The sequence below is a fragment of the Thermobia domestica genome, chromosome 10 (genome assembly GCF_964235325.1).
Source record: "Thermobia domestica chromosome 10, izTheDome1.hap1.1, whole genome shotgun sequence".
In the NCBI taxonomy this organism is placed as follows: Eukaryota; Metazoa; Arthropoda; class Insecta; order Zygentoma; family Lepismatidae; genus Thermobia; species Thermobia domestica.
In genome coordinates this window covers 266967680-266993280 of record NC_137463.1, presented here as the reverse complement: position 1 = coordinate 266993280, position 25601 = coordinate 266967680, and the positions used below count along the sequence as shown (strand labels likewise).

At 33.3% G+C, this 25601-nt stretch overlaps 1 protein-coding gene across 4 annotated transcripts in view; it reads right to left on the bottom strand.

Annotated features, from left to right (window-relative positions):
• Window positions 1–25601, bottom strand: part of uif (sushi, von Willebrand factor type A, EGF and pentraxin domain-containing protein uif) — a 330814-nt gene that overhangs the window by 32627 nt on the left and 272586 nt on the right. For 3 of the 4 annotated variants that reach the window (XM_081729537.1, XM_081729535.1, XM_081729534.1), the window contains exons 45-57: window positions 24143–24336; window positions 23410–23657; window positions 22982–23113; window positions 20317–20482; window positions 18459–18707; window positions 16669–16801; window positions 14423–14593; window positions 12087–12324; window positions 10042–10254; window positions 7968–8123; window positions 5242–5362; window positions 3358–3423; window positions 1459–1649 (exon numbers count right to left, since the gene is read on the bottom strand). In XM_081729537.1, coding sequence (XP_081585663.1) covers window positions 1459–1649; window positions 3358–3423; window positions 5242–5362; window positions 7968–8123; window positions 10042–10254; window positions 12087–12324; window positions 14423–14593; window positions 16669–16801; window positions 18459–18707; window positions 20317–20482; window positions 22982–23113; window positions 23410–23657; window positions 24143–24336 — 2278 coding nt within the window. The remainder of the gene's footprint in view (window positions 1–1458; window positions 1650–3357; window positions 3424–5241; window positions 5363–7967; window positions 8124–10041; window positions 10255–12086; window positions 12325–14422; window positions 14594–16668; window positions 16802–18458; window positions 18708–20316; window positions 20483–22981; window positions 23114–23409; window positions 23658–24142; window positions 24337–25601) is intronic. The other variant, XM_081729536.1, reaches the window with a different exon arrangement.

The window sequence follows — 25601 nt, the reverse complement described above, 5'->3', positions numbered from 1 at the left end:
ATTATTAATTACATCTATGGTAAAACTTCTCATGGTACGTTTGTTTCCTTCAAGAATGTTTATCACACAGAAATATCCAAGATAGAGGGCGCTTGGGTTTACTAAATTACGAAATGCATAGTGTTTTCTTTGAGTTCTGAAAAAAAAAAATGTATGCAAGAGCGATGGTGTCCAGTACTGTACAATGAAACTTGTCTATAATGACGACACTTAATCTAACAAAAGATATTCAACTCCAAGTCGACAAACCAAAAAGTAATAACAAAAATATGGTCATGTCTTCATGATGCTTCAGTTAGAAATCAAATGAATAAGTGGACTTTTATGTGATTGTACTGTACCTAAAACAGTACCCAGGTTAACGCAGTAAGCTAGAGTTTTAAAGCATCATGTAAAAAAGAATGCCAAATGAGAGATTCTTATTCAATTGAAAATCAAATTAAAGGTTGGGAACTGAAAAATGAAATTTAGAACTTTTACAATCTCCATGGCAGAACAAAAGTACTTTGGTACTGAATCTTGGGCAATTAAAAATACAACTAAGTACTCAAAATTTTATTCAGAAATGAAAACTACTAACGGTAAAATAAAATAAAATATAATAGATGGTTATAGTAATAATTTACAAAGTGATTCAAAGAAACGGGAAATTTTAAAAGTTGTGTTGGCAACAGTAGGCGTTTAGTAACACTGAATAACGACGTCATACTGTCAATGACACCCTGCCATTTAGTTGTCATGAATGCTTGGAATGGTCCGCAACGTGCTTTCGCGATTAAAGCGTTTTACAAGAATAATGACAGTGTGAAGGAGGCACGTAGAGAATTCCGCCGTCATTTTAATTTAGGACGTCATGATCATGTTCTTTTAGCACATACAATTAAAACATGGATACGTAATTTCCAGCAAACTGCTTTGGTAGTGATAAAGAAAGCTCCAGACCGTGTGTGAACCGTTCGTGCACCACACAATATCCAAGCTGTTCGAGATGCTATCATAAGAAGTCCATCCGTCGTCACTCAGCATCTTTACAGTTGCATAGTTCAAGTATTCGAAGAATGTTAATACAGGACTTGCAATGCCATCCATACAAATTGCAGATCGTCCAGGAACTGAAATCCAAAAACCACGTTATGCGACGACAATTTTGTGAATTAATGCTTCAAGAGCTCACCTGCAAGATGTCATCTTAAAGAAATAAATTGTACTCTATGTATTCGAAAATGACATTATTTTTACTATTTCCTGAGATAAATATTAAAAAAAAATCATGAAATTATTTAATTTTCAAAATTTTCTCGCTTCTGTGAATCACCCTGTGTTATTATCCGCCTTGTATCCAAAATTTGAATAATAATATGTGCGCACATAATATCAGAGGCTTTTATATAAATTTTAATAACTGAAACCTAAATAAACGTTTCTTTATTGCTTAATATAAGGTTTGAGAATACCTACCGCAATCTGGTGCAACTACGACTTGTCCTACAGGACAAGCGTAGTCTGATTGAAGCTGTAAGGACGCTGGATCAGGAACAGTGTTTGGTAGAATATCATGGACGTCAAATTCGTCTTGTTCTAAGATCAACTGCTCCAATAGACGCTGCACCTTCGATCGTTCGTTGGTGTTCAAATTGATGACAGGATCACTGTAAAAAATGAAATAGTTTTGTTAGTTAAGCATTTTAAAATGATTTAAGGAATCTTCGAAAATTGTCGTGTTTTGTAGTGCACTGAAGGAACTTTTCAGGATGCAAAAGTTTAAGATAAAATTCTTAATAGTTCTTCTATTTATACACGCGAAAATGTTTGAAGTGCTTTGTAATTTGTGAACTACAGCAATTATAAAATTATTATACTTTAATAAAATAATTATAAATAGACACACAACAGAAATGCGGTATTTTTTTTTTTTTTCATTAACACTTAAGAAGCTTTGGAAGACGTAGAGAAATGCAAAACGACAAAATAAAAGTTTGAAGAAAATGAAAGCTAATTTTTTATACTGCATAAGCTTTATGGAAATTAGTCCAACTCATTTGAGTATTATACTCAATAAGTCTAAATTTTATGTTTTATCTTATTTTTGTTGAAAATGACGAAAGATTTGCATCTTTCTAACTAGGAATGAGTCCAAAGTTGAACCTTGAATCTGGGGATAACCTATATATTTCCTGAAAAGGTTTGTCGAGTTTTCAGTCCCTTGCCCAGAAGTGACCCCACTCCTTCAGGGTTGGAAATATATGGAACAACTTCACCTATATGTCCTATATGTCAAAGTGCTCTGCATGTCTAGTAGATTAAGAATATAACATGCACTACCCAATTATATCCTATATCAAGGTAATCAAACCAAAAAATGATTATTTCACTATAAATATCCTATATTAGTGGACCTGTAAAGTTGAGAAAAGCATATTCATAATATCCAGTCAACAGTAAGTCATTTGCCAGGTCTTGACCTTTGTTCTTAAGGTATGATGGCCACGTAACTCTCACTGCCTCACGATCGCTCTAAGGCGTGATAGTGAGGTTCACTAATATATATGATATTTATAGTGATATAACCAATTTTATGATTTATTACCTTGATATAGGATATAATTGGTAGTGCATATTATATTCTTAATCTACTAGTCGTGTGGAGCACTTATATATAGGACATAGAGATCATATTTCCAATCCTGAAGAGGTGTTGTCACTTCCGGACAAGGAATTAAAACCTGTTTTGAATTTGCTCCACAAACCCTTTCAGGAAATATATAGATTATCTCCAGATTCAAGGTTCAACTTGGACTCATTCCTAGTAAGTTTGAATCGAAAAAGTGTTAAATCAACTCTATAAGAAACAAACCTGGCAAGTAAAGTCCGGGTTACGCTGTTCCATTTAGACAAACGCTATAGTTTCGTAATATCTCATTTTGTGACGAATGAATTATGAAACTAGTAAAATTCCTTTAAATAATTCTTGAAATATATTATTTTTTAATTGTCTCTAGCCGGAGGTGGTTAACACTCATTCAGATTAATTAAGAATTTTAAAGAACTATTATGAATGTAATACACTGGGATTACCATTTTTTTAATTACTCTTTCGAATTTCAGGTAAATTATTGATTGACTTTTACCATAATTTATTATCCAAATTTATAACTTTATGATTTTACTTATAACAAAAAATAAATAAATTATATATTTTATTTTCTTTACAGAAGGAAGATTTAAAGTTGGTAATTATGTTATCGTATTTCCAATAGATTTTTATTTATTATGGTTGAAATGGCAAGTGCAACTGTTCTGATTCTTTGTAGGTTAATTACGTGAATGCGAAACGGAAGGAAGCGATGGAATGCTTACTTGACAGCGGGGAATGAAATCTCCACACTATAGGTGTCTTGAGCTTGTCTTCTTTCTCTAGAGAGCCTAAAGGAAAGTAATACTAGTTGCAGATTACAAGGATAACACGACTACATCACATGACTCTTTCGTCATGAGAACAGACATGAAGAACTTCAAAGCAAAGTGCAAGCAATGTTTCACATGCAAAGTTCTAGTTAGAAAAATGTCACTCTCATATTTCCTAACATGAATAATGTACTAATAGGATGTAATAGTTTATTCTTCTCGTTTGGAAAAAATGAAATGAAATCTTTGAGTTTTACGTCCCACGGTTATGCCGGTTAGGCTAAAGGAGACGGTGATAATGAGTAATGAATGAAATGGTGGAATGAAGAAAGTGGGAGGAAACGGGAGAACCCCGAGAAAACCCACGCACACGGTGTTTGTCCACCACAAAGTTCACTTGGCGGGGGCTGGGATCGTACCCGGGACCCCAACCACCAAAGGTGAACGCTCTTCCACTGAGCCACCGCGGCCCCCTCTTCTCGTTTGGGTATTAGCTTTTAGATCTACAGAGTGTTTAAAAACAACACCGACAACGTTTGGGAGGCGATTCCTGACACCAAGATAAGACAAAAAGTATAGATTAACCTGAGCGCAGAAATACGTCATTTCGGAGTTCTAGGCTTCCGAAAACATTAAAAAAAAAAAAAAAAAACTTTAGAGGTCCATAGCTCCAATACTATGGAATATACCGTAGTCGGGTCAGGACTTCACTTAGGAACTAGTATGTGCCCTATCCAAATATCCAAGTTTCAGAACCCCGCGGTACTTCCGCAACAATTTTTATAGAGGTAATTGGAGAGTACTTCAAATTATATGCCCGTAGCCAAACTCTCTATTTGCTTCGTGAGTACCTTACGATTCTGAACCATGTATTTTTGGATAGCGCACATATTAGTTTCTAAATGAAGTGTTGACCCGACTACGGTAGGTAATATAGTATTGTAGTTATGGACCTTTAAAGTTAATTTTTTCATGTTTTCGGCACCCTATTACTCCGAAATGACGGATTTCTGCACCCAGGTTAGTCTATAGTTTTTGTCTTATCTTGCTGTCAGGAATTACCTCCCAAACGTTGTCGGTGTTGTTTTGGAACACCCTGTATAAGCAATTGAGACTGTAACCTCGGAGTCGCAACCCTTCAGAAGTTCCGTCACTCAACATTCGAAACAGGCACAAGCGGGAATCGAACCCAAATCTTACCATGTTTCCATTATATGCATCCTTTATATCAATAATTTTGGTTTTTATGTTTCATATCCGTAATTTATTATTAAAAGTCAATGTTATGATCAAATGAATACAGTTTTCCTTTGCATATAATTTTTTCCAATATTTTAGCATTCACAATCTAAAGCTAAGGTGGTTTTACGGTATTTTTATAAGTTCTATCCGAACAAGTATGAAGAAAATATTTAATAAAATCAAGCAATAGATACGTTAGATCCTATCTAAAGAATAGAGGATTCGGAAACTATTCAACACAAAATAAAACTAAGTTCTATAACGTATAGACTGATCATAACTGGAACATCTACAAAGGATTGATTAATAATTTTTATGGAAATGGGGTGACATCTTTCTATTAAAATTTGCATGCATATAGTTCACTATAGAGTTTATCTATGCTACATTAAGCTGTCTATCAAGAATCTATATTAGAAAAGTAACAAGATTACTATAAAATGTAAATTTCTATTTCGTGCATAGAAACAAGCTTTCTATGATTTGATTTAAAGAAACAGATACTGAGAAAAATATGCTTAGTTTTTTTCTACTAGAAGCAAACATAGTAAAGAACAAGCGAAATTTCTATGTATATAAATCTAATGTACTTACTTTTGAGCAGGGAATGATACACCAACAACGTAAGTTCCTCCATTTTCAGCTTGTCGTTTGACTGGTCGAGATCTATGATCACACTTCACATCAATGTTCAAATCTTTACATTCTCGAGTACCTACAGAATAATGTATTGTTGATTAGAACAAACAAATTACGATGTCGGCATACTTATATTAATTTTAATAATGTTACGTGAATAATCAAGTAAGCTGCGTTCCTGTGAAAGAATTGAGGTTTTCTTTTGATTTGTTAATCTTTCTGTATTTTTAGTATAAATACTACCATGACCCTCTGCCATTTCAGAGTAATAGATTAAATATAAAGCGCTCGAAAAAGATAAGTTTGATTTAAATCATCGTTATATTTAAAGAAATAGTTGAAATAATTTCTTTTTATTTTAGAACCCAAAGCATTCTAACGTAGTTGTGAGTTACGCTTACTTAACGATGATATGAATGTGTTACAATGTTTGAAATTAGACATTGCTGTGCTGAGGTCTGAAAGGAATTATACACAACTGTATAAGAGAGTAATATTGTTCCAATCACTTCATAGCAATACAGTTCACCTCAAAGCTTCCTACCAACACATTTGGTAGGCTTTTCGTAGATCAATGGTTGGCATGGCTAGGAATTGAGAATTCCACCAATAAGGTTGAAAAAGACATTGGCCCAACGTGTTTTAAAGTGTATGCCGCCCAATGAACCATTTGCCGTAACTTACCCAACAGTTTCGACTTCGCACTCCCATCGCAATTACACTTTCTTTGTAGGGGCTATTGAATTAGTTGGCAAATGCTCAGCAAACTCGCAAATCACAATGTTGGGCCAACATTGACAGTAGTCTAGTCAACCGTTTCCCAATGTTTGGCCTATTGTCTCTGTTGTTAAGGAACAGCAGGTATAAATAAATAGTCTACTTTTCATTTATAAGAAGGTCCTTACCACTATTGGACTGATTCCCTCAATTGCTCCTCTAAAATTTTGTTTTCAACCTTACATAGTTATTGAGTGCTGACAATATTCTTTAGCACCTTTCTCTTTCTCTCTCTCTCTTCTTTCCATTCGAATGACGATCTGTCCTCGAATTGACATCTAAGTGACTCTAATTAGCATTCAGAATATATTCGTCACTTTTGCAAGTATTTTTATTTTGATAAATTGCTTAATCCTTTGTTTACATTAACATGCTTTGTACAAAATGGCTTCTTCAATATACAAATTCCATAGTAGCATTTCACGATTACTACAAATTATTAATATTAGAGTAAACTGAAAATTATGATAAGTTAAAAATGTAATATAAAGATAAACGAAATAAAGCAATATTTTTTTTCTCTTGCTCAATAGCAGATAATCAAACAGAAAGAAAAGAGAGAGAGCGTAAGTGATATTTAAAAAAAAACTTACAGCTCCCGTTTTAAAATTTATTTCCTTGCTTCTGTAGGTTCAAAATATGGCGTCATCAATTAAAATGTGTGAAAATGTATTATGTTAGGTTCAACATGACGCGATAATCAAGTATTAAATCGAATAAACCATAAGAAATTATATTTAACTAAGGCTACTTGGAAAGAATGTCTTTACAATCACTCAATCCCTAACTATACTTAAAACAATATTTTCTACATAATTATCATAAAATAAATGAATTATCTTTATATGCAACCTATTTCGTTCATTACAAATACACCATAATAATAATAATAATAATAATAATAATAATAATAATAATAATAATAATAATAATAATAATAATAATAATAATAATAATAATAATAATAATAATAATAAAGCATCTTTACTCGTCTTCTATCAATCGAAGTACTTGGAATTAATCGCAAGCATTGAAATAATATATAGACCTGGAGGTGCCCTTCCCTATGTCGCAGTGTTGATTCGAGCGAACTCTCGATTGTAGCGCTCGATTCGAGATATCCCTTCCCAAGATGGCATATTCCGCAATTTTGACAGTGTAAATGCAATGCATATATCTATTCACGCAATATTACTACAAGTACACAATCACGTTTTATTATTTATTTAAACCTTAAAGGAAAGAAAATAACACCTTTGAAATATTATGAAATTCCAAAGAAAGTTTATTTCATTCGCCATAAATTTCTCTTCAGAACACAGATAATCAACAAATAACACAAATATACATTATCATTGAGCTTTACGTGAAAATGTCTCTCTTTCCCTACACAATATGGCGGATCGATTCGATATATGCGAGTTCGATACCATCAAAGATCTCGCATTAGGGCGCCTCTAGGTCTACATATTATCTCAATGATCGTAAGTCATTCGTTATCAATCAACATAATTTCAAATACTTAACAAGATACAGAATAAATGAACTTCTCTTAGGTAATATCTATACACCATAATTGATATTTAAATTATGTTTTAGTAACATTCTTTGGAAGCCTTTACTTACAGCTACTAGTCATTTGTTTTCTTCTCAATGATAAGATCTATTTAGCGAGTTTTACGATCTTAATGATATAAAGTTGCGAGACTAAGTACGGTAGATTCCCTTATTGCTTCAAACGTTTTTTTTAAGAAATGATTTTAGAACTCCTTCTTAGCAATGTGATCAGTTTCATCCAACATATTAAGACTATGGTATCACCTTCAATCAATCAAAAAAAAATAATAATAATAATAATAATAATAATAATAATAATAATAATAATAATAATAAAAGCTTCTTACCTTCGACAGAATAAGAGCAGAAGTTCCAGTCCCTGTTGAGAGAGTTGATGGCATTGCGAACCTTCTGTCGGAGCACTCCTTGACCAGCTTCATTACAAAGCACGGATGTTGGGAAAAGCATATTGATTTTGAACACTCGCTGAGCAGGTTTGGCACCTACAAAATTTAAGAACAACATCAGAACATATTATCCACCAATAAGAATTATTTACGAGTTTGTGGTTTTCTTCCTTTCTCTTTCAGTCTTACAATATGAGCAACTGAGTTCGATCCTTAATCTTATATATAAAAGAGAACGCACAAATCCTTTGTTCCCTCATCACGCTAATACGGCTGAACCAATTTCTTTCATTTTTGGGGGGTTATTAGGATTTGGACCCTAGATGGTTTTTATCATATCACTTTAATTTTCAATTACCAGTGTCTTGAGATAATTGACCATTCAAGTGTCCATAACGTACAAATCCTTTGTTAGTTCATCATAGGTAAAAATAAACGTATTTATATGCAACCCGCATGACCGTGTCACTCGGCGGGTTAACATAAATGACAGGCGATATAATGTTAACATTTACTGCAATCTACTATGGTTTTTATCATATCACTTGAAAGCGAAAAAGTAAAAATTATCTAATTAACAAGGTTTATTGCGTTCCGGGGTGACCCCAGCGAAGCGGGGTGAACGCTGCTAGTTATTAATATTTAAGATATTTTACAATACATAGGACTGTTTTATTTCTTCAAGCTAACTTAAATCCAAGTTTCAATTATACTTCTTCGATCAAAAACATAATATTAATAATCATCACTAGATCACATTTTTTGTAGAAATTAAATTACAACGAGATGACATAGTGGATCAGTGGTAGAGCCTTTATCTCTGGTGCGTGGGGTCCCTGGTTCTATCCCCAACCAAGCAAATTTGTGTTGGATAACACTGTGTCCGTGGGTTTTGTCCTAGTATTCCTTTCCTCCCACTTTCTCATTTCACCATTTCTTCCATTATCGTTCACTTGTTTTCATTGTTGTCTTCCTTAGCCTAAAGATAATTAGTCGCGAGACGTTAAACTAAAAGATTTCATTTTTAAATTACAACTCAACATCATCGTAATATCGTTAATTTATATATGCACAGGATGTTTCAAAACAATACCGACACGTTTGGGAGTCGATTCCTGACATCAAGATAAGACAAAATGTATAGACCAACCTGGGTGTACAAATGCTTCCTTTCGGAGTTATAGACTGCCGAAAACATGAAAAAATCAACTTTAAAGGTCCATAGCTCCAAAACTATGGGACCTATCGTGGTTGGCTCAAGACTTCACTTAGGAACTAATATGTGTCCTATCCAAATATCCATGTTTCAGAATCCTGTGGTACTTGCGCAACAACTTTTATAAAGGGAGCTTGGCTACAGGCATATAATTTGAAGTACTCACAACTCCCTCTATAAAGATTGTTGCGCAAGTACCACAGGATTCTGAAACATGGATATTTGGATAGGACACATATTAGTTCCTAAGTGAAGTCTTGAGCCAACCACGATAGGTCCCATAGTTTTGGAGCTATGGACCTTTAAAGTTGATTTTTTCATGTTTTCGGCAGTCTATAACTCCGAAAAGAAGCATTTGTGCACCTAGGTAGGTCTATGGTTTCTGTCTTAACTTGTTGTCAGGAATCACCTCCCAAACGTTTTTAATCTAAACTGATTCTATGTAAACCCAATATAATATTTCTAAGTCCTTTTAGATTGCATACCTGGTTGAATCTAAATATCTAATGTGCCTATGCTGCTATATTTTGAAGTTTGTATATGTATTTTTTTTATTCCAATTTCTGTTACCAAAAAATGTAGCAATACTAAAATTGGTTCATATGTAGCAAAATTAAGAAAATAGCAAATATTAGATGGATGACTTTTTCTGGTAATTTACAAAGTATGGCAATATAAATAGAAACCAACCACAGTATTTTAAAGGACAAGAGAAATTATAGTTATAATCATTTGAAACAAATACAAATATTGTATTTTAAACATTAAACATAAATATAAAAGTATCCTAATACTTACTGGAGCAAGCAGGATAGACAAGCGGCAATGCAGGATTGGTTGTTGGTCTCCAGAATCCTTCAGCGCCGCAAGTGTAGAATCGAGGAACTGGCTGTGAGAATTTAAGTCCTGGGTTACAAGCAATTTCACACACCTTAAACTGTCCTCCTGAACCCCAATCTCGACACGTCTGAGTGCCTCCAACTGGATCAGACAATTCAGGGCAGAAGTCAGCTGAAAAAAGAAAACACGATTTAACCACAGATGCACAATTTTCAAATTATACATATATTTAATCCGAAACTATAATCGTTATTTAAAATCATATTCGAAATCGAAAACTAAAAATCGAATACTAAATACGATAGTAAGATAGAAATAGATTAGATAGATCAAAAATTATTCTCTCTTTTTTCGTATGTTAAATAAATTATAAATGATGAAACCTCATAATGGAAACTGATCACTGAAGCGAGCGTAAGTGAGCTTCTATAATTCTATTCAATGTGCATTTGGATGTCTTTCGGTTCATATCTCTGTTTCAAGGTAACTTTCGTAAATTCTTCCTATTTTAATGAAATTTGGCGTGTGTTTCTTCCTGACTTGAGAAATATGCCTGTTGTTTGGAGTTGAATTGTATAGAGAAGCAGGAAGCAAAAGCAGTAAACAACCATCACAAGTTCAAAGTTTACCTATATTTATAATATGATAAGATTTTTTAAAATTTGTACGATTACTTTGTTTTAAAAAAATGATTTTGATTAAATGTAACATATATTTGGCTTTAAGTTTTTTTCCAATCACCACAATGCTTCGGGATGAAATTCGATGAAGAGCAAAGAGTGAACTTGTACGCCATACTAAAAGATTTGTTCCACGGTAAATTTAGTAAAAAATATCCGATTTTCATCAACACAGACGTGTTTACTTTGAGATAAGAATTATCGCTATTGCTTGAAATTGGTCAGAGGGACTCGGGATTGAATTCATCATCAATGTTAAGAAACTTGTTAAACGTGAAAAAAAAATTAAACCTAAACTCAGTTGAACGGTTCATAGGGAACCAGTGTTCACCAGTCTTTTGGAGTGATGCATGGTCGGCATATCGGCTCTCTTCTCCGTTAATTCCAGCTTTCTCTCTTTGAAGCAGCTGTCTAATGCCAACACCATCTAATGAGCAGGAATAGTCACTCATTTTTTTTCTAATCGGATCCCCCACTGGCTGGCCTTCACTTATCTCACAAGAAGAGATATTGGAATATAATTTCCTGTTAAACGAAGACTTTCTTTTTCAAAGCAAATGGCTTTTTATCATAATTATGTTTTTATTTTCTTAAGCTTAAGAATTAAACCTATTGGTTTAGGACTGAAATCAATCAAGGATAAGATTATGAAATCTACAAACGTGTCTATATATATATATATAAATCGGGTTTGATTCCCGATAGGGACACTCAGTCGAAAAAGTGTAAAAAGCTTTTTCAGGTCAGCCATTCTGAGCGAAGTTTTGCTCATTCACACCAGTCAAATGCCGGGATGGTACCCAACATATAGGTCCCAGACCGCTTCCTTCCTTCCCTTTCCCTAATAGTGGATCGCTTAGGGGCGATATCCCTCATACGTGGCGGGCTAACATGGCCATAGATGCCAAAAGCCCAGAAATCTAATTTCTAATCCTAATGTAATATAATATTTTACTCACTTCTACAGTGCATTGCACCATCAGTATTTTAAAAATTGCATTTCAATTATCATTTGGTATATTTTGGTATCATTTGATATTAGAAAGCAGGAACACTCTCAAAGTTTTCACTGGAATTTCAATCGTAAAACATCTATTAGGAAGACCTAGGCGCAGATGGGACGACAATATTAACATGGATCTCACAGAAATAGGAATACAAATTAGAAACTGGATTCAGTTTGCTCAGAACAGAAGTCAACGGAAAGCTTTTGTGAACGTGGCATTCAAGCTGTGAGTTCCATAGGCTATAGACTGAGTTAGTTCTGGTATATTTTAGAATCCAATGTCAATTGTTGTACGAGAAACCAAACCAAATACTTACACAGAACGTAGACTCGGAAGTTGCAAATGGCTGAGTTGCCCGCCTCATCATAAGCTACATAAGCAATCTCGTAATTTCCCCAAAGAAGCGTTTGTCCTGGGCGATGGCCGTTCTTCTCTTGCACTCGAACAACCCGAACGTTGTCTGCAAACAATGGTTCATCCCACGTCACTTGCGCAGTGCCATTCTTTGCAATGATCCACATATCACCCGGACAGTATTCCACTCGAGGAGGTACCTGTAAATATATGGATGGATATATTTATAATTTTGTTAGATATTATAATTTTCTGGACATATTCTACAGTAAAGAAAGCTCAAAAAATGGTATCAGTCATACGCATGAAATATTAAGCCCTAGCATAACTAATAATTTAGGAAATCGCTTCAGAATGAAAACACTGGTACACGATAATCAAAGTAAAAGATATGTACGAGAGCTGTTTCTAATAAGAATAAATAAATAAATAAATAAATAAATAATAATAATAATAATAATAATGTAAGGAAAGCCATATAATATTATATAATATATTATTATTTTTCTTTCTTTCTTTCATGTTGTGGCTTTCTTTCATGTTCAAGCATGTCACATAAAAGTCCACTTGTCACATAAATCAATTAACCCAGAAATCCTTAGCGTATAAACATATATTAAGAGGCCTAATCACTGCGAAATTAAAATACCGCTAATTTTACAGTAATTGTGTGATATCTTCAAATAGATAATAAGATAATCGAAATGTGGAACAAAAGCGCGCTAGACAATATTATTTTGGATGAGGTACCGTTATGATGAGTCACCTAGTAGCTTTCCGCTTGTAGCCATTTATAAACGCGAAAATAAATGTCGATTTTCTAAATGGCTTTAAAATCAGAAGCAGATGAGTTGTGATAACGGTATCTCATATAAAATAATATTGTCTAGTAAGCTCTTGTTCTACATTTCGATTATCTTTTTACCTATTTGAAGATATCACATTTATTACTGCAAAATTAGCAGTATTTTCATTTCACCGTGATGGAGCCTCTTAAAATAATTTAATTGTACAGATTTACTAAGTACGAAACTCTTTGATTTTACTTAAATCTAAATGCAATACAAGTAGTATATTCTAATAAAAATAAATCAGTAAACTAAATGAAGTATTATAATGACAATATTTATTGATTGAAACATTTTCCATTGCACAAACTTTGCTTTCGACAGATTTAAATCTAATTTAAACAGTTAGTCGAGCAAAACAATACAAAATTTTTGTACAATAAACGCATTGTTTTACTCAGCAAGTAGTTTAAATCAGATTATTGATTGAGTTATTACACTTACTTTCAAATAACACTTTATTGATCAATTACCATAGAGAAATTTTGTAATACAGTGAAACTTCTGAACAACGGACAACCATGGGACATGACTTTGTGTCCGTTACTGAGAGGTTACAGAGATGTAATTTCTCACTACGGTAATTGTATGCAGTAGCATACAGAAAACACATTATGTATGAACGTAAATACGTAAAATTCAATATGAAAATACTCTATTTAGTACGTATTTGAGTTACTGGGAGGGATGAAGGAGAAATTCATATCTGTTAAATAATATTATTGCTGGGGGATGTCTTAATATATTCATAACTACAAAAGATAATGCCTGGTATGGTAATTTTCTTAAGTACATGTCATCACACTGTAAGCATTTTTCATTTATTTCAAATTCTCAGAACGTTCTCAAAAGAGGCATTAGGAACCAACTAACCAGCTAAACTCTTTTGTTTAGCGAAAAATGCATGCTTTTTCTTCTACAAGGGTAATTAAAGTCTTTAGAAAATGTCCACTGAGAATCCTCAGTGCGGTTTCAGATGAAACATGTATGTGTGTGTGTGTTTGTGTTTGTGTATCGCAAAACGGAGAATAAATCTGTCCGTTATGAAGACGTTATTGAAATGTTTGGGGAAAAAAGGACTGTTCGCGTCCGTATCTGAGAGTGTCCGTAAAAGGAAGGGTTTTGTTCCGTAAGAGAACATGTGTTTTTGCCGGGACAAAAAAATCTGTCCGTATTATAGAGGTGTCCGTTAAGGGAGGTTTCACTGTAGTACATTATTCAATAGACAATGTAGGGCAATCTGTAATACTAAGTTAGCAAAGCTAATACTTCGCATACATAAATAACCAATACGAATAAGCTTGCTAAAAAAAAGTTAATTTCTCCTCATTAAAATGTTTATAGTATTGCATTATAAACGTAAAAACTGTTGTCAAAGTGTTATAAATTATTGTTAAAAATTATTCACATCTATGGTCTTCTGTTTATTATATTACTAAATCTCACGCACCTTATCCACTTGAAGCTGTTCACACCTACTTCCACCATAGCCTGGTGGGCATATTCTCTGGCCGCAGTTCGAAGGCACTATTCTCTCAACGCCACCGACGGTATCTTCATAGCCAGCCCATGTGAGAATAAGACCTCGGAAGAGCACAGGCTCAGTACGACAATCTCTTACCTAAAAAACAATATATTATATTAGCAAAATATTACAAGAAGCTTATTAATACTCACGAATATTTAATTTAACAAGTAAATTCACAAAAAAAAAAAAAAAAAAAAAAAATCTATACGTGAGAGTCTCATAGTAAACTAGCAGAATACCCGTTCTTCATACGGGGAGAATACATGTCATTTTGGACATAAAGGGTTGAATTTGGATTTAAACGGCATCAAAATGTCACTGTTCGTCTCAGTGACCCGAAAAAACAATGGATTCGACACTAATAACGGTCATTTTCGATCATTTTAAAATATCTCCTCTGAGTTGAACCGTCAAAGTGAAATCATAAAAAACACCTCAGGCCCGAACCTCATCTATGTTGAAAATTTCATCGAGATCGGTCGGGTTCAAGGGTTATTAAGCCACAAACGTAGTCACTTTCATTTTTAAGTATTTTTATATATATATGCCCCTTTCCTTCCCTATGTTGCACCGTCAGAGTGAAATAATAATAACCATCCCAGACCCGAACCTCATCTGTGTTGAAAATTTGATCGAAATCGGTCGGGTGGTTCAAGAGGCAGAAGTCACAAACATAGTGAGTTTTATTTATATATAATTCCACTTTCTCCCTTTTGATATTATACCATAAATAATTATTTTCATTTTAAAAAAGAAAAACTCATCCTTCTGTTGTATTGTATTGTATTTTTCATCTTTTGTTTTTCATATATTGAATATAAGAATATATACTACACATATGATTCGGATATGTCACAATATCAAAACAAGCTTCGCTACTTATACTAGGATTAAAATGAGAAACGTATTGACATTTGGAGGGGCATATATTGCTCTGTTGCCATTCCGTGAGTAATTAGCTGAAGCATCCTTTGTATTCCCCCATTTCGGCTGACCCCTTCCTTGAGAAACCCTCCACTCGTAACTAGCACCAAGACATTTTTGATTGGCTTCTCTCTCAGTGATTTTAGTAATCCTATAATGTAGCTCCCCATCTCAACATAAATTTTCACATGGGTTTGAATTATTAATTTTTCTAATTTTGATCCGAGTATAGTATAAATATACAGTATGCTACACCTATATAATGATTAACAATATTTTCTTATGTTTACGCACAAGTTTTCTAATTAACTTTTTAAATTTTCTGCAGTTTTCACTGATTTAATTTTGCTCGGTAATTTGTTGTATATTCTAATTACCAAATATATTGAGGCTTGTTCATATAATATGTTATGAACTAGCATATGGAGACTTTTTTTTTTTTTTGTTGTTGTGTTATAAATGTTGATACAACATGTAAATATGTTTGTTGTACACTGTGTTTCAAACAACACCGACGTTCGAGAGGTGATTCCTGACACCAAGATAAGACAAAAAGTATAGACCAACCTGGGTGCACAAATGCTTCTTTTCGGAGTTATAGCTGCTGAAAATATAATAAAATGAACCTTAACGGTCCATACATGCAAACCTGTGGGATCTACTGTACTCGGGTCAAGACTTCACTTAGAAACTAGTATGTGCCCTATCCAAATATCCAAGTTTCAGAATCCTGTGGTACTTCCGCAACAATTTTTATGGAGGTAGTTGATCAGTACTTCAAATTATATGCCAGTAGCCAAACTCTCTCTACAAAAATTGCTTCGTGAGTAACTTAGGATTCTAAAACATGGATTTTTGGATAGCTCACATATTAGTTCCTAAGTGAAGTGTTGACCCGACTATGGTAGGTCCCATAGATTTGGAGCTATGAACCTTTAAAGTCCATTTTATCATATTTTCAACGGTCTATAACTCCCAAAAGAAGCATTTGTGGGCCCAGGTTGGTCTATACTTTTTATCTTATCTTGGTGTCAGGAATCACCTCTCGAACGTTGTTGGTCTTATTTTGAAACACCCTGTATATAATAAATGTGTTGTTTGTATGAGTGTTAATAAATATTAACAGAACTATCGTTTTAAAAATAATTAAGAAATGTAAGAAAAAATACAAGGACAAATAAATTGAGTTAAACATACATATTCGATTCGATGTGAGAAACAAATTACTGCTTCCGTTTACTCACCTGTTTCTGTATCTCGTTGGTGACATCGAGAGCTCTCCCCCATACTTGCACCTTTGTCAAATGACCCTGGAATCCAGACTCCGTGTACGATTTAAGGTTTTCACTGACTGGTTTTCCAAGAGTTACCCAGCCGCTGAAAACGAAAGAAAAGTAACGCATTAATACATGATATTTCACGAAATACAGCTTGTGTTTAAAAATTGAATTTTATGTGGACATAATTTCTACAAAAATTTCAAAATAACATTTTGTCTCTGTACTTTTTTTCTTTAATGTACTGCTATCATGTTAATTATTTTACTAAGCTTTTTGGTTTTTACTATTATTATTATTATCTATATGCCTAAAATGTCTTTAATAGTTCATATAATTACAAGTGCCATTGTTTGTTATCAATCTAGTTCGGTAGAAATTAACTTTATTTTCCGAAGCATTACTAACTTTCCAAAAACATTGATATTTATTTCAAATAATATGAACTTCTTAACATAGTGGATATCCGTGTCTGAAATATCCATTTTTCCTGATAACTTATGGACAGGGCTTGAAAAGTCCACTCGCCTGCTCCCCAGTAGCGAGTACTTTTTTTTACATTTGGTGAATACAGTCCGATCAATCAAACACATATTTTATTCCACAGAATAAATAAATATATAAAAGATATGTTTAATGTGTCGCAAAGTGATTTTGTTTATTTGTATAACCACTGTGACCGCAAAATGGTCTCGCTAGTACTTGCAAGCAAGATTTTTCAAGTCCTGGGTACGTATGGAAGTATGTCAATTTTCCCTATATTATAAATATCGTACAACATAGGCGCCCGAAGAAAATTTTCTATAGGGAGCGGCATCTCCATGGTTGCTTTGTTACGTCTGGTATTTAATATACGTGATTTGATATATTACGTATACATTTTCGTGAGCAAGGGGGGGGGGGATCCTGCTCCCCTTCTAGTGCCCATGTCGTACAATATAATTATGTATATTACCCAAGTCTACATTTTGCATTATCTCAGATAGATCTGTTATTTACTATCTGCTTCATAATTTTCAAGAGGTGTCCTATGATTAACATTCCGAACGCAAAACAAATCTATTAGATAAATTATCTTTATAATAAGTTAGGCATCATAAAAATAAATTGTTATATACATATATATATATTTAAATAGTTCAGTTATACTGTGTCATATAAATTATCGAAATTTCTTATAACGGCAATTATTAATTCAAAGCGATTAATACTTCCCTTATTAAACGAGCTTTGAATTATCTGAAATATGATGCCATTCATTCTGTAATTGTGATTGTGGGTGGGGAATAACCGTGGGGACATAAAACTCAAAGATTTCCTTTCATTTCATTTTCCCTTTAATGTAACAGCTAATAATTATTGTGTGTAGTTCATTCCCATTATTTTATCCTCTCTGTCTTTCCCTTATCTATGTTTTGGCAACGCTGACAGCATAATCAGCGAAAATCCAACGATTACTGATTTTTGAAACCATTAACAGCACAGAAAGGAGCAAAGTCAATACCTTTTTAGTTTATTTATCTACCTATGTACAGAAAGACCCAGTATTGCAAAATTTAATTTTGGAACTATAAAACAAACTATATAGAATTGGCAATTGTATCGGGAACTAGACAAACGCAAAATAACAAACAAATAATACACTAAAGTATTACATATGCATATGATTTTCGACAGCTGATTTTTAAAAATTACTATCATTGTTGAATCACTGATTGTGGGTGCAATATTTTCTTTACAAAATTAGTTGCACTTACTAATTAGGCAGCTTCCTTCCTCCACCGTATCCTTCCACTTTGCTGGCAATTAATCCCTCCGTGATGAGGATCAAATCTCCTGTCTGACCGTTCCACACAACGGCCACATGGTGCCACTGGCCATCGTTAATAGTTGCATATTCTCTGAAGCTCAAAAACACATCCTGGATGTCCTCAAACAGCGACACTTGCACTCCACTGCTATGGGCTTGGAGTAAGACGCGGCGGCCAACTGGTACGTGAGGTGACCTGAAACATTTGTCATTACAGTAGAATCATCAATATTCAAGTACAGACATATTCATTTTACAACGTTGTAAATTATCTAAAATTTTATTTTGTATATTAAGATTTGCAAAACCATTTCAATGAAACTGAATGTTTAGAAACAAATTTAATAGATTTAAGCACTGATCCAACATAATTGTCATTAACGTGTCACCACTATACATTCTTAACCCGAAATTATTTTTCAAATTTTCAAGATTTCAGCACGATCGTTAGAATATCGTTATCACCTATCATAAACTTGCAATATCTTCTTCTTCTTCTTCTTCTTCTTCTTCTTATTATTATTATTATTATTATTATTATTAGTAGTAGTAGTAGTAGTAGTAGTAGTAATAGTAGTAGTAGTAGTAGTAGTAGTAGTAGTAGTAGTAGTAGTAGTAATAGTGGTGGTGGTGGTGGTGGTGGTGTCGATTATTCGCTTCGCTGAGTTGAAATAAAAACTTGAAATGCACAACTCCTTATCTTATCTCCGAAAACTATGAATTCGATACTAATATCAGTCATTTTCTACCATTTTTATAAATCTTCCCCAAGTTGCGGAGCTGAATTTGAATTAAACGGCATCGGAAGTGTCACTGTACATCTCAGCGACCACGAGAACTATGGATTCGGCGTTAATATCAATCATTTTCGATCATTTTTAAATGTCTCCCCCCCCCCTAAGCTTCACTATCAAAGTGAAATGATTAAAGAAAAAAAAATCTTTCAAGGGCCGAACCTCGTCTATGTTGAAAATTTTATCGAGATCGATCGGGTGGTTCAAGAGTTATTAAGTCATAAACATACTCACTTTCCTCTTTATATATATTGATTCTTATATGTCCCCCTTCTTCCTCTCCCCTACGTTGTATCGTCATTAAGTTTTATTTATTTTTATATATATCCCCCTCCTCCACTTCTCTTAAATTCTACAGTCAAAATGAAAAGACAAAAACTATCCCAGGTCCAAACTTCATCTATGTTGAAAATCTGATCGAAATCGGTCAGCAGTTCAAGAGTTACGAAGTCGCAAACATAGTCACTTTCAATTTTATATAATAGATTATTACTTTAAAGTTAGATTATTACTTTAAAATTAGAAGATTTTATGTAATAGATGTTTTATGTAATAGATTATTACTTTAAAGTTAGAAGATTTTATGTAATAGATATTTTATGTTATAGATTATTACTTTAAAGTTAGAAGATTTTATGTAATAGATTATTACTTTTAAAATAAGTTATCCAACCAGTAGCTCACTTTTGATACTTTGTCCCACAATAGATTTGTTATATAAACAAGTTTTATTATTATTATTTCTTATTCCTTACATTCCTTAGTGGATTGCAAAATGCACTACCTAAAATCCTGCCTGCTCTAAGGAATTTTCTCTCATCTTCGCAATTTAGCATAAAATGCTTCAGTACTGCAAGATTGTTTTAGTGGTTTTCCTCAGCGCGCTACGAAATTAGTAAAACATTTTGTGTCAATTATTGAAAGTATCCAATTAATTATTCTGGAATATTGTAATGGTATTGGACAGTTAACTATCATAGTGGTGAAAAATAACGTAACTATCATACTTACGTTACACTATAAAGGGTGAAGAAAATGCCTCCTTCATCCTTTTGTGTAAACTGCACCCACATGGCCACCGTCATACTCTGCTTTCCACCAATGTAGAATGGAACGACAAGTGAAGCACTGCTGCGCGTTGGATCAGTGAAGTACAGGTCATAATCTACCTGAATGGCTGTAAGAAAAGTGCAATGTTTTTATCTCTAACCAATAAAAGATCTGAATCACAATATTAGAGCCAAAATTTAGTCATTAACAGTATAATTAAAATTGATTTTCTATCTATTGTTAATCTAGAAAGTTATGTAAATCGTTTAAAGATTCAAAAAATAATTGATCGTCGAAGTCTTTTACGATTATGCTGCCTGCTTTGTCAAAACATACTTAAAAAGTAAGTAACAGCGTCACGTGTACGTAACGTGAAAGAGTTTAATTTGTATGACCAAATATTTTCTCAATATTTTAACCGGAAATGGTATAATTTCTACCACTTCCGGTTTTGGTAGAGAGCTTAGGATAAAGATAAAATGTACTCTTGAGACGCTTAATTAATTGCACGAAATTGCTTGTCCCTATCGATCACCATTTCTACTCTATAGCGATCAATATAAAACCTAAAATGATTGATTTCTAACACTTCAGGTTTGAATACAAGGTTAAGAATGAAAATGCTATTTATTCTTAGAATGCTGAATCGGTTAAAAAAAAAAAAAAAAAAAAAACTCGCTATCTCTTAAGGTTTTTGTTGGATATAGATCAATATTAAAACCGGAAGTTGTAGTAGATTTATATCATTTCCGGTTTTAGTATAGAGCTAAGAATCGAGATAAAGTGTACTCCCGAGACGCTTAATCAGTTGCAGAGAACTGATTCTCGCTATCTATTATAGTTTTTGTCCTATAGTGATTAATATAAAAACCGAACATGGTTTATTTCTACCACTTCCGGTTTGAATATAACCTCCATTAACAAATCTGATTGCTAACTTTTGACTTTCTATATTCTGGCCACATTGATGATGACCCATGACCCATAAAGTAACTCTTGAGATAATCGCTCTAGTTATCTGTTACAAAAACACAAAATTCAAAATTTCGCTTTCGTTCAACAGTTGTCGTGTATACTAACGGACGGATGGACGTACTGAAAATTACAATCTTATAAACCCGACTGTGATTCAGCTCGCGCCAAGTGAACTTTGTGATGGACAGACACCGTGTGCGTGGATTTTTTCGGGGTTCTCCCGTTTCCTCCCAATTTTTTCATTCCACCATTTCATTTATTACTCATCATCATCGTCTTCTTTAGCCTACCCGGAATAACCGTGGGGACATAAAACTCAAAGATTTCCTTTCATTTCATTTTCCCACTAATGTAACAGCTAATAATTATGTGTGTAGTTCATTCCCATTATTTTATCCTCTCTAACTCTTTCCCTTATCTATGTTTTGGCAACGCTGACAGCATAATCAGCGAAAATACGACAATTACTGATTTTTGAAACAATCCATTAACAGCGCAGAAAGAAGCAAAGTCAATACCTTTTCAGTTTATTTATCTACTTATGTACAGAAATTTAATTTTAAAACTATAAACAAACTATATAGAATTGGCAATTGTAATGGGAACTATACAAACGTAAAATAACAAACAAATAATACACTAAAGTATTACATATGCATATGATTTTCGACAGCTGATTTTTAAAAATTACTATCATTGTTGAATCACTGAACCATAGTAACTCTATATTAATAAAAACAAATTAATTGAACAGAATATATACTGAACACTTGTATGTGCTAGAAAGCTAATTAAAAAATGTAAATGAACAGAACGCGTCATGATTTGCTAGAAAGCTAATAAAAGATCTAAATGATCATAACGCATCATTATTAGTTGTATATAATAGAAGGCTAATACAAGGTCTAAAGGAAGAGAACACACAGTGAACACCTGTATATGCTAGAAAGCTAATAAAAGAGTTAATGAAGAGAACGCACAGTGAACACCTGTATATGCTAGAAAGCTAATAAAAGAGTTAATGAAGAGAACGCACAGTGAACACCTGTATATGCTAGAAAGCTAATATAAGATCTAAATGAAGAGAATGTACAGGTAATACTTATATATGCCAGAAAACTAATAAAAGATGTAAGGGAAAGCTTACAGTAAACACTTGTATATGCCAGAAAACTAATAAAAGATCTAAGTGAAAGCGTACAGTAAACACTTGTATATGCTAGAAAACTAATAAAAGATCTAAGTGAAAGGTACAGTAAACACTTGTATATGCCAGAAAACTAATAAAAGATCTAAGTGAAAGGTACAGTAAACACTTGTATATGCCAGAAAACTAATAAAAGATGTAAATAAACAGAACGCATAATGATTGTGTATGCTAGATAGCTAATACAAGATCCAAACGAACAGAATGCATAATGATTACTTGTATGTGTTAGAAAGCTAATTAAAGATTTAAATGAAAAGAACGCGCAGTGAACACCTAGAAAGCCAATAACATATCTAAATGACCAGAACATACAGTGAACATTTATGTTTTCTAGGAAACTTTTAGTACTGAAACAACAAAAGGAATATATTCGTTCTACTTTCATTAGTTCAGCACTATTACTAATAAAGTATTATTGTTATGTTAATTGGAACAACTTACTCTTTCTACAGTCCTCTCCTGTGAGATTAAACGGACACTGACAATAGAATTTACTGGTAAGGTCAATGCATGTAGCTGAAGGAGGACACGAGTTCTCTTTGCAGTCTACAATGTCTTCTTCACAATGCTTGCCTGAAAATGAAAAAATATAGTTTTCTCTTTCTATCTCTGTATTTTTGTAAAACAATCAATTACAGTGAATATTGTAATTTTATATTTTTCACATTGTATCGTTTGTACTTCTTCATAACAACATTATATCTTTTGCTTTATGTGTATGTAGTTTCAAACTTTTCTCTCCTAAAGATTAATTTAACCGTCTTGTACGAATTTTTGTATCCAAAAGAAAGTATGAAAAAAGTATAGAATTTGAATTTTTTAGACCTCTACCACTTGGTTGGTAAATAACAGATTAAATTTGAACTTACCTGTAAATCCTTCAGGACAAACACAGGTATAGCCTGCTCCATTGTCAATACAAGTAGCTCCATTCTTGCAGGCACCAACGGCGCATGCGTCATATTCATATTGGCACCCAACTCCTGTGTAATCTTCCGAGCATGTGCAATTCAAACCTGATCCAAAGTCCTGACAAGTGCCTCCATGCATACAAGGATTTCCAATGCAGCGCTCAGGAGCTGTCTCACATTGCTTACCGTCAGTTCCCGAAGGACATCTGTATGAAATTAAGTACACATGATGTATTTATTATATTTGTCATTCATGGGAGATAAATATACCGAGTATTTTTCGTGAAGGTAAGTATTAGCTTTAATTAAGTAGTAAAGTGGTTGGTAATAATCGAAACTAAAATAATACTTTAACAAATTTTGAACGAAAGTGTGTAAATTCTTTAATTTTACGATTTTTAAATTCACTTGAGCATGGTATGACAGGATTAGATAATAAAAGTATATACTTAGTTCTATTTTTGTAAAACTCCCTTACACGTACTAGTATACTTAGCTCTAGTTTTGAAAAAGAAGAAGAAGAAGAAGTACAAAAATATGTTTCCCAATGTAGTTAGGATCAAGAAGTGGCGAAAACATTGAACCAAGTTCCTTGAAAATAGCTATGGTTAAGGTTCTTGACATTTATTTAACATTAATAAGACAAGAACTCATTGTTCGTAACATTACTCTAGTACTTAAAGTTACTTACACACAGAAGTAATCCTGGAAGAGATTGATACACGTGGCGTCATTCTGACATGGATGCTCTTGACATGTGCCAATGTCACTCTCACAGCGCTCTCCTGTCCATCCAGGTGGACACACACAACGGAAGTTGCCAACGTCATCCCGACATGTGCCACCGTTCATACATGGCTCTGAGGCACAATCGTTGATATTCACCTACAAAGAAACATTAACGTTTTATTTCATTTTCTCTTTATTTTGTTAATATTTTCTGCAAGAATTATAATAACTGCTCTCTATCTTTCAGTGAATTTAAGGTCTGTTGGACACAAAAGCATTTACCATACAATTTATCGTAGCAAAAATCCTATTATCATTACCTTATCGTATAAAATATCAAATACTGTAACATTTTTCATGACATGGGATCAGTCCTCGGTCAAGTAAGTTTGTGATGGAAAACATTGCGTCAGTGGGTTTTCTCGGGATATTCCCGTTTCCCCCCCCCCTACATTCTTCCATTATCTTTCATTTGCCTTAATCATCCGTCTCCCTTAACCTAACGGGCATGATCGTGGGACGTTAAACTGAAAGATTTATCTTCTATATACGTGACGCTAATCAGAAAGTTCCGCTTTTTTTGGTTCAGAGGAATATCATAGTCTTTTATATGACACATCTGCCAAAAGAAATCACACGATAAATGCTTACATTTCAAGTAGAGATAATTGTGATTTGCAATGTCTTAAATATGACATGCTAAAGGAATGTTACAAACACTGTTTGTTAGAGAAAAACTGCTCAAAACTCTCAATTCAGTTGAAATAGTAGAGCAAGTTGTAATAGGGGAAATATGTCTTTTCATTCAATGTACAACAAATTTATTATATACTAAATAAAAGGAATTTAATGCAATTTATTTTGATACAGGTCGTTGTGTCTTATGGGTTTACTATAAAAGGTTTTGTTCTTAATCGAGATAATACAAAAGAAGTAACCTTTACTCTCAATCATTGTAGTGATAAAGAATACTATGATGAAAATGAGGTTAAATTTCTTGGTATATGCATACACAGCCAACTAACTTGGGAAAAACATGTCAAATATATATGTACAAAGCTCTCTCTCGAGTGCTCTTTTTGTTAAGGAAACTAAAAGATACAATTCCCTTGAGTATATAAGAAATTTATGTTTTGTATTTTTTTCATAGCATAATTTGATATGGGATTTTGCATTGAGGTAACAGTATTTAAGCACACGATGTCCTAGTTTTGCAAAAGAAAGCTATCAGGATTATTGTTGGAACACGTGATAAAGAACGTTGTAAACCACTATTTACCAGGCTTAAGATAATGACTATAGTTAATCTATATACTTATCAAGTGATATTTTACACTAAGCAAATCCTTGCAAATATGACACTTAGGGACGAAGTACATACATATAATACTAGATGGTGTAAGAAAATTGATGTACTCTTT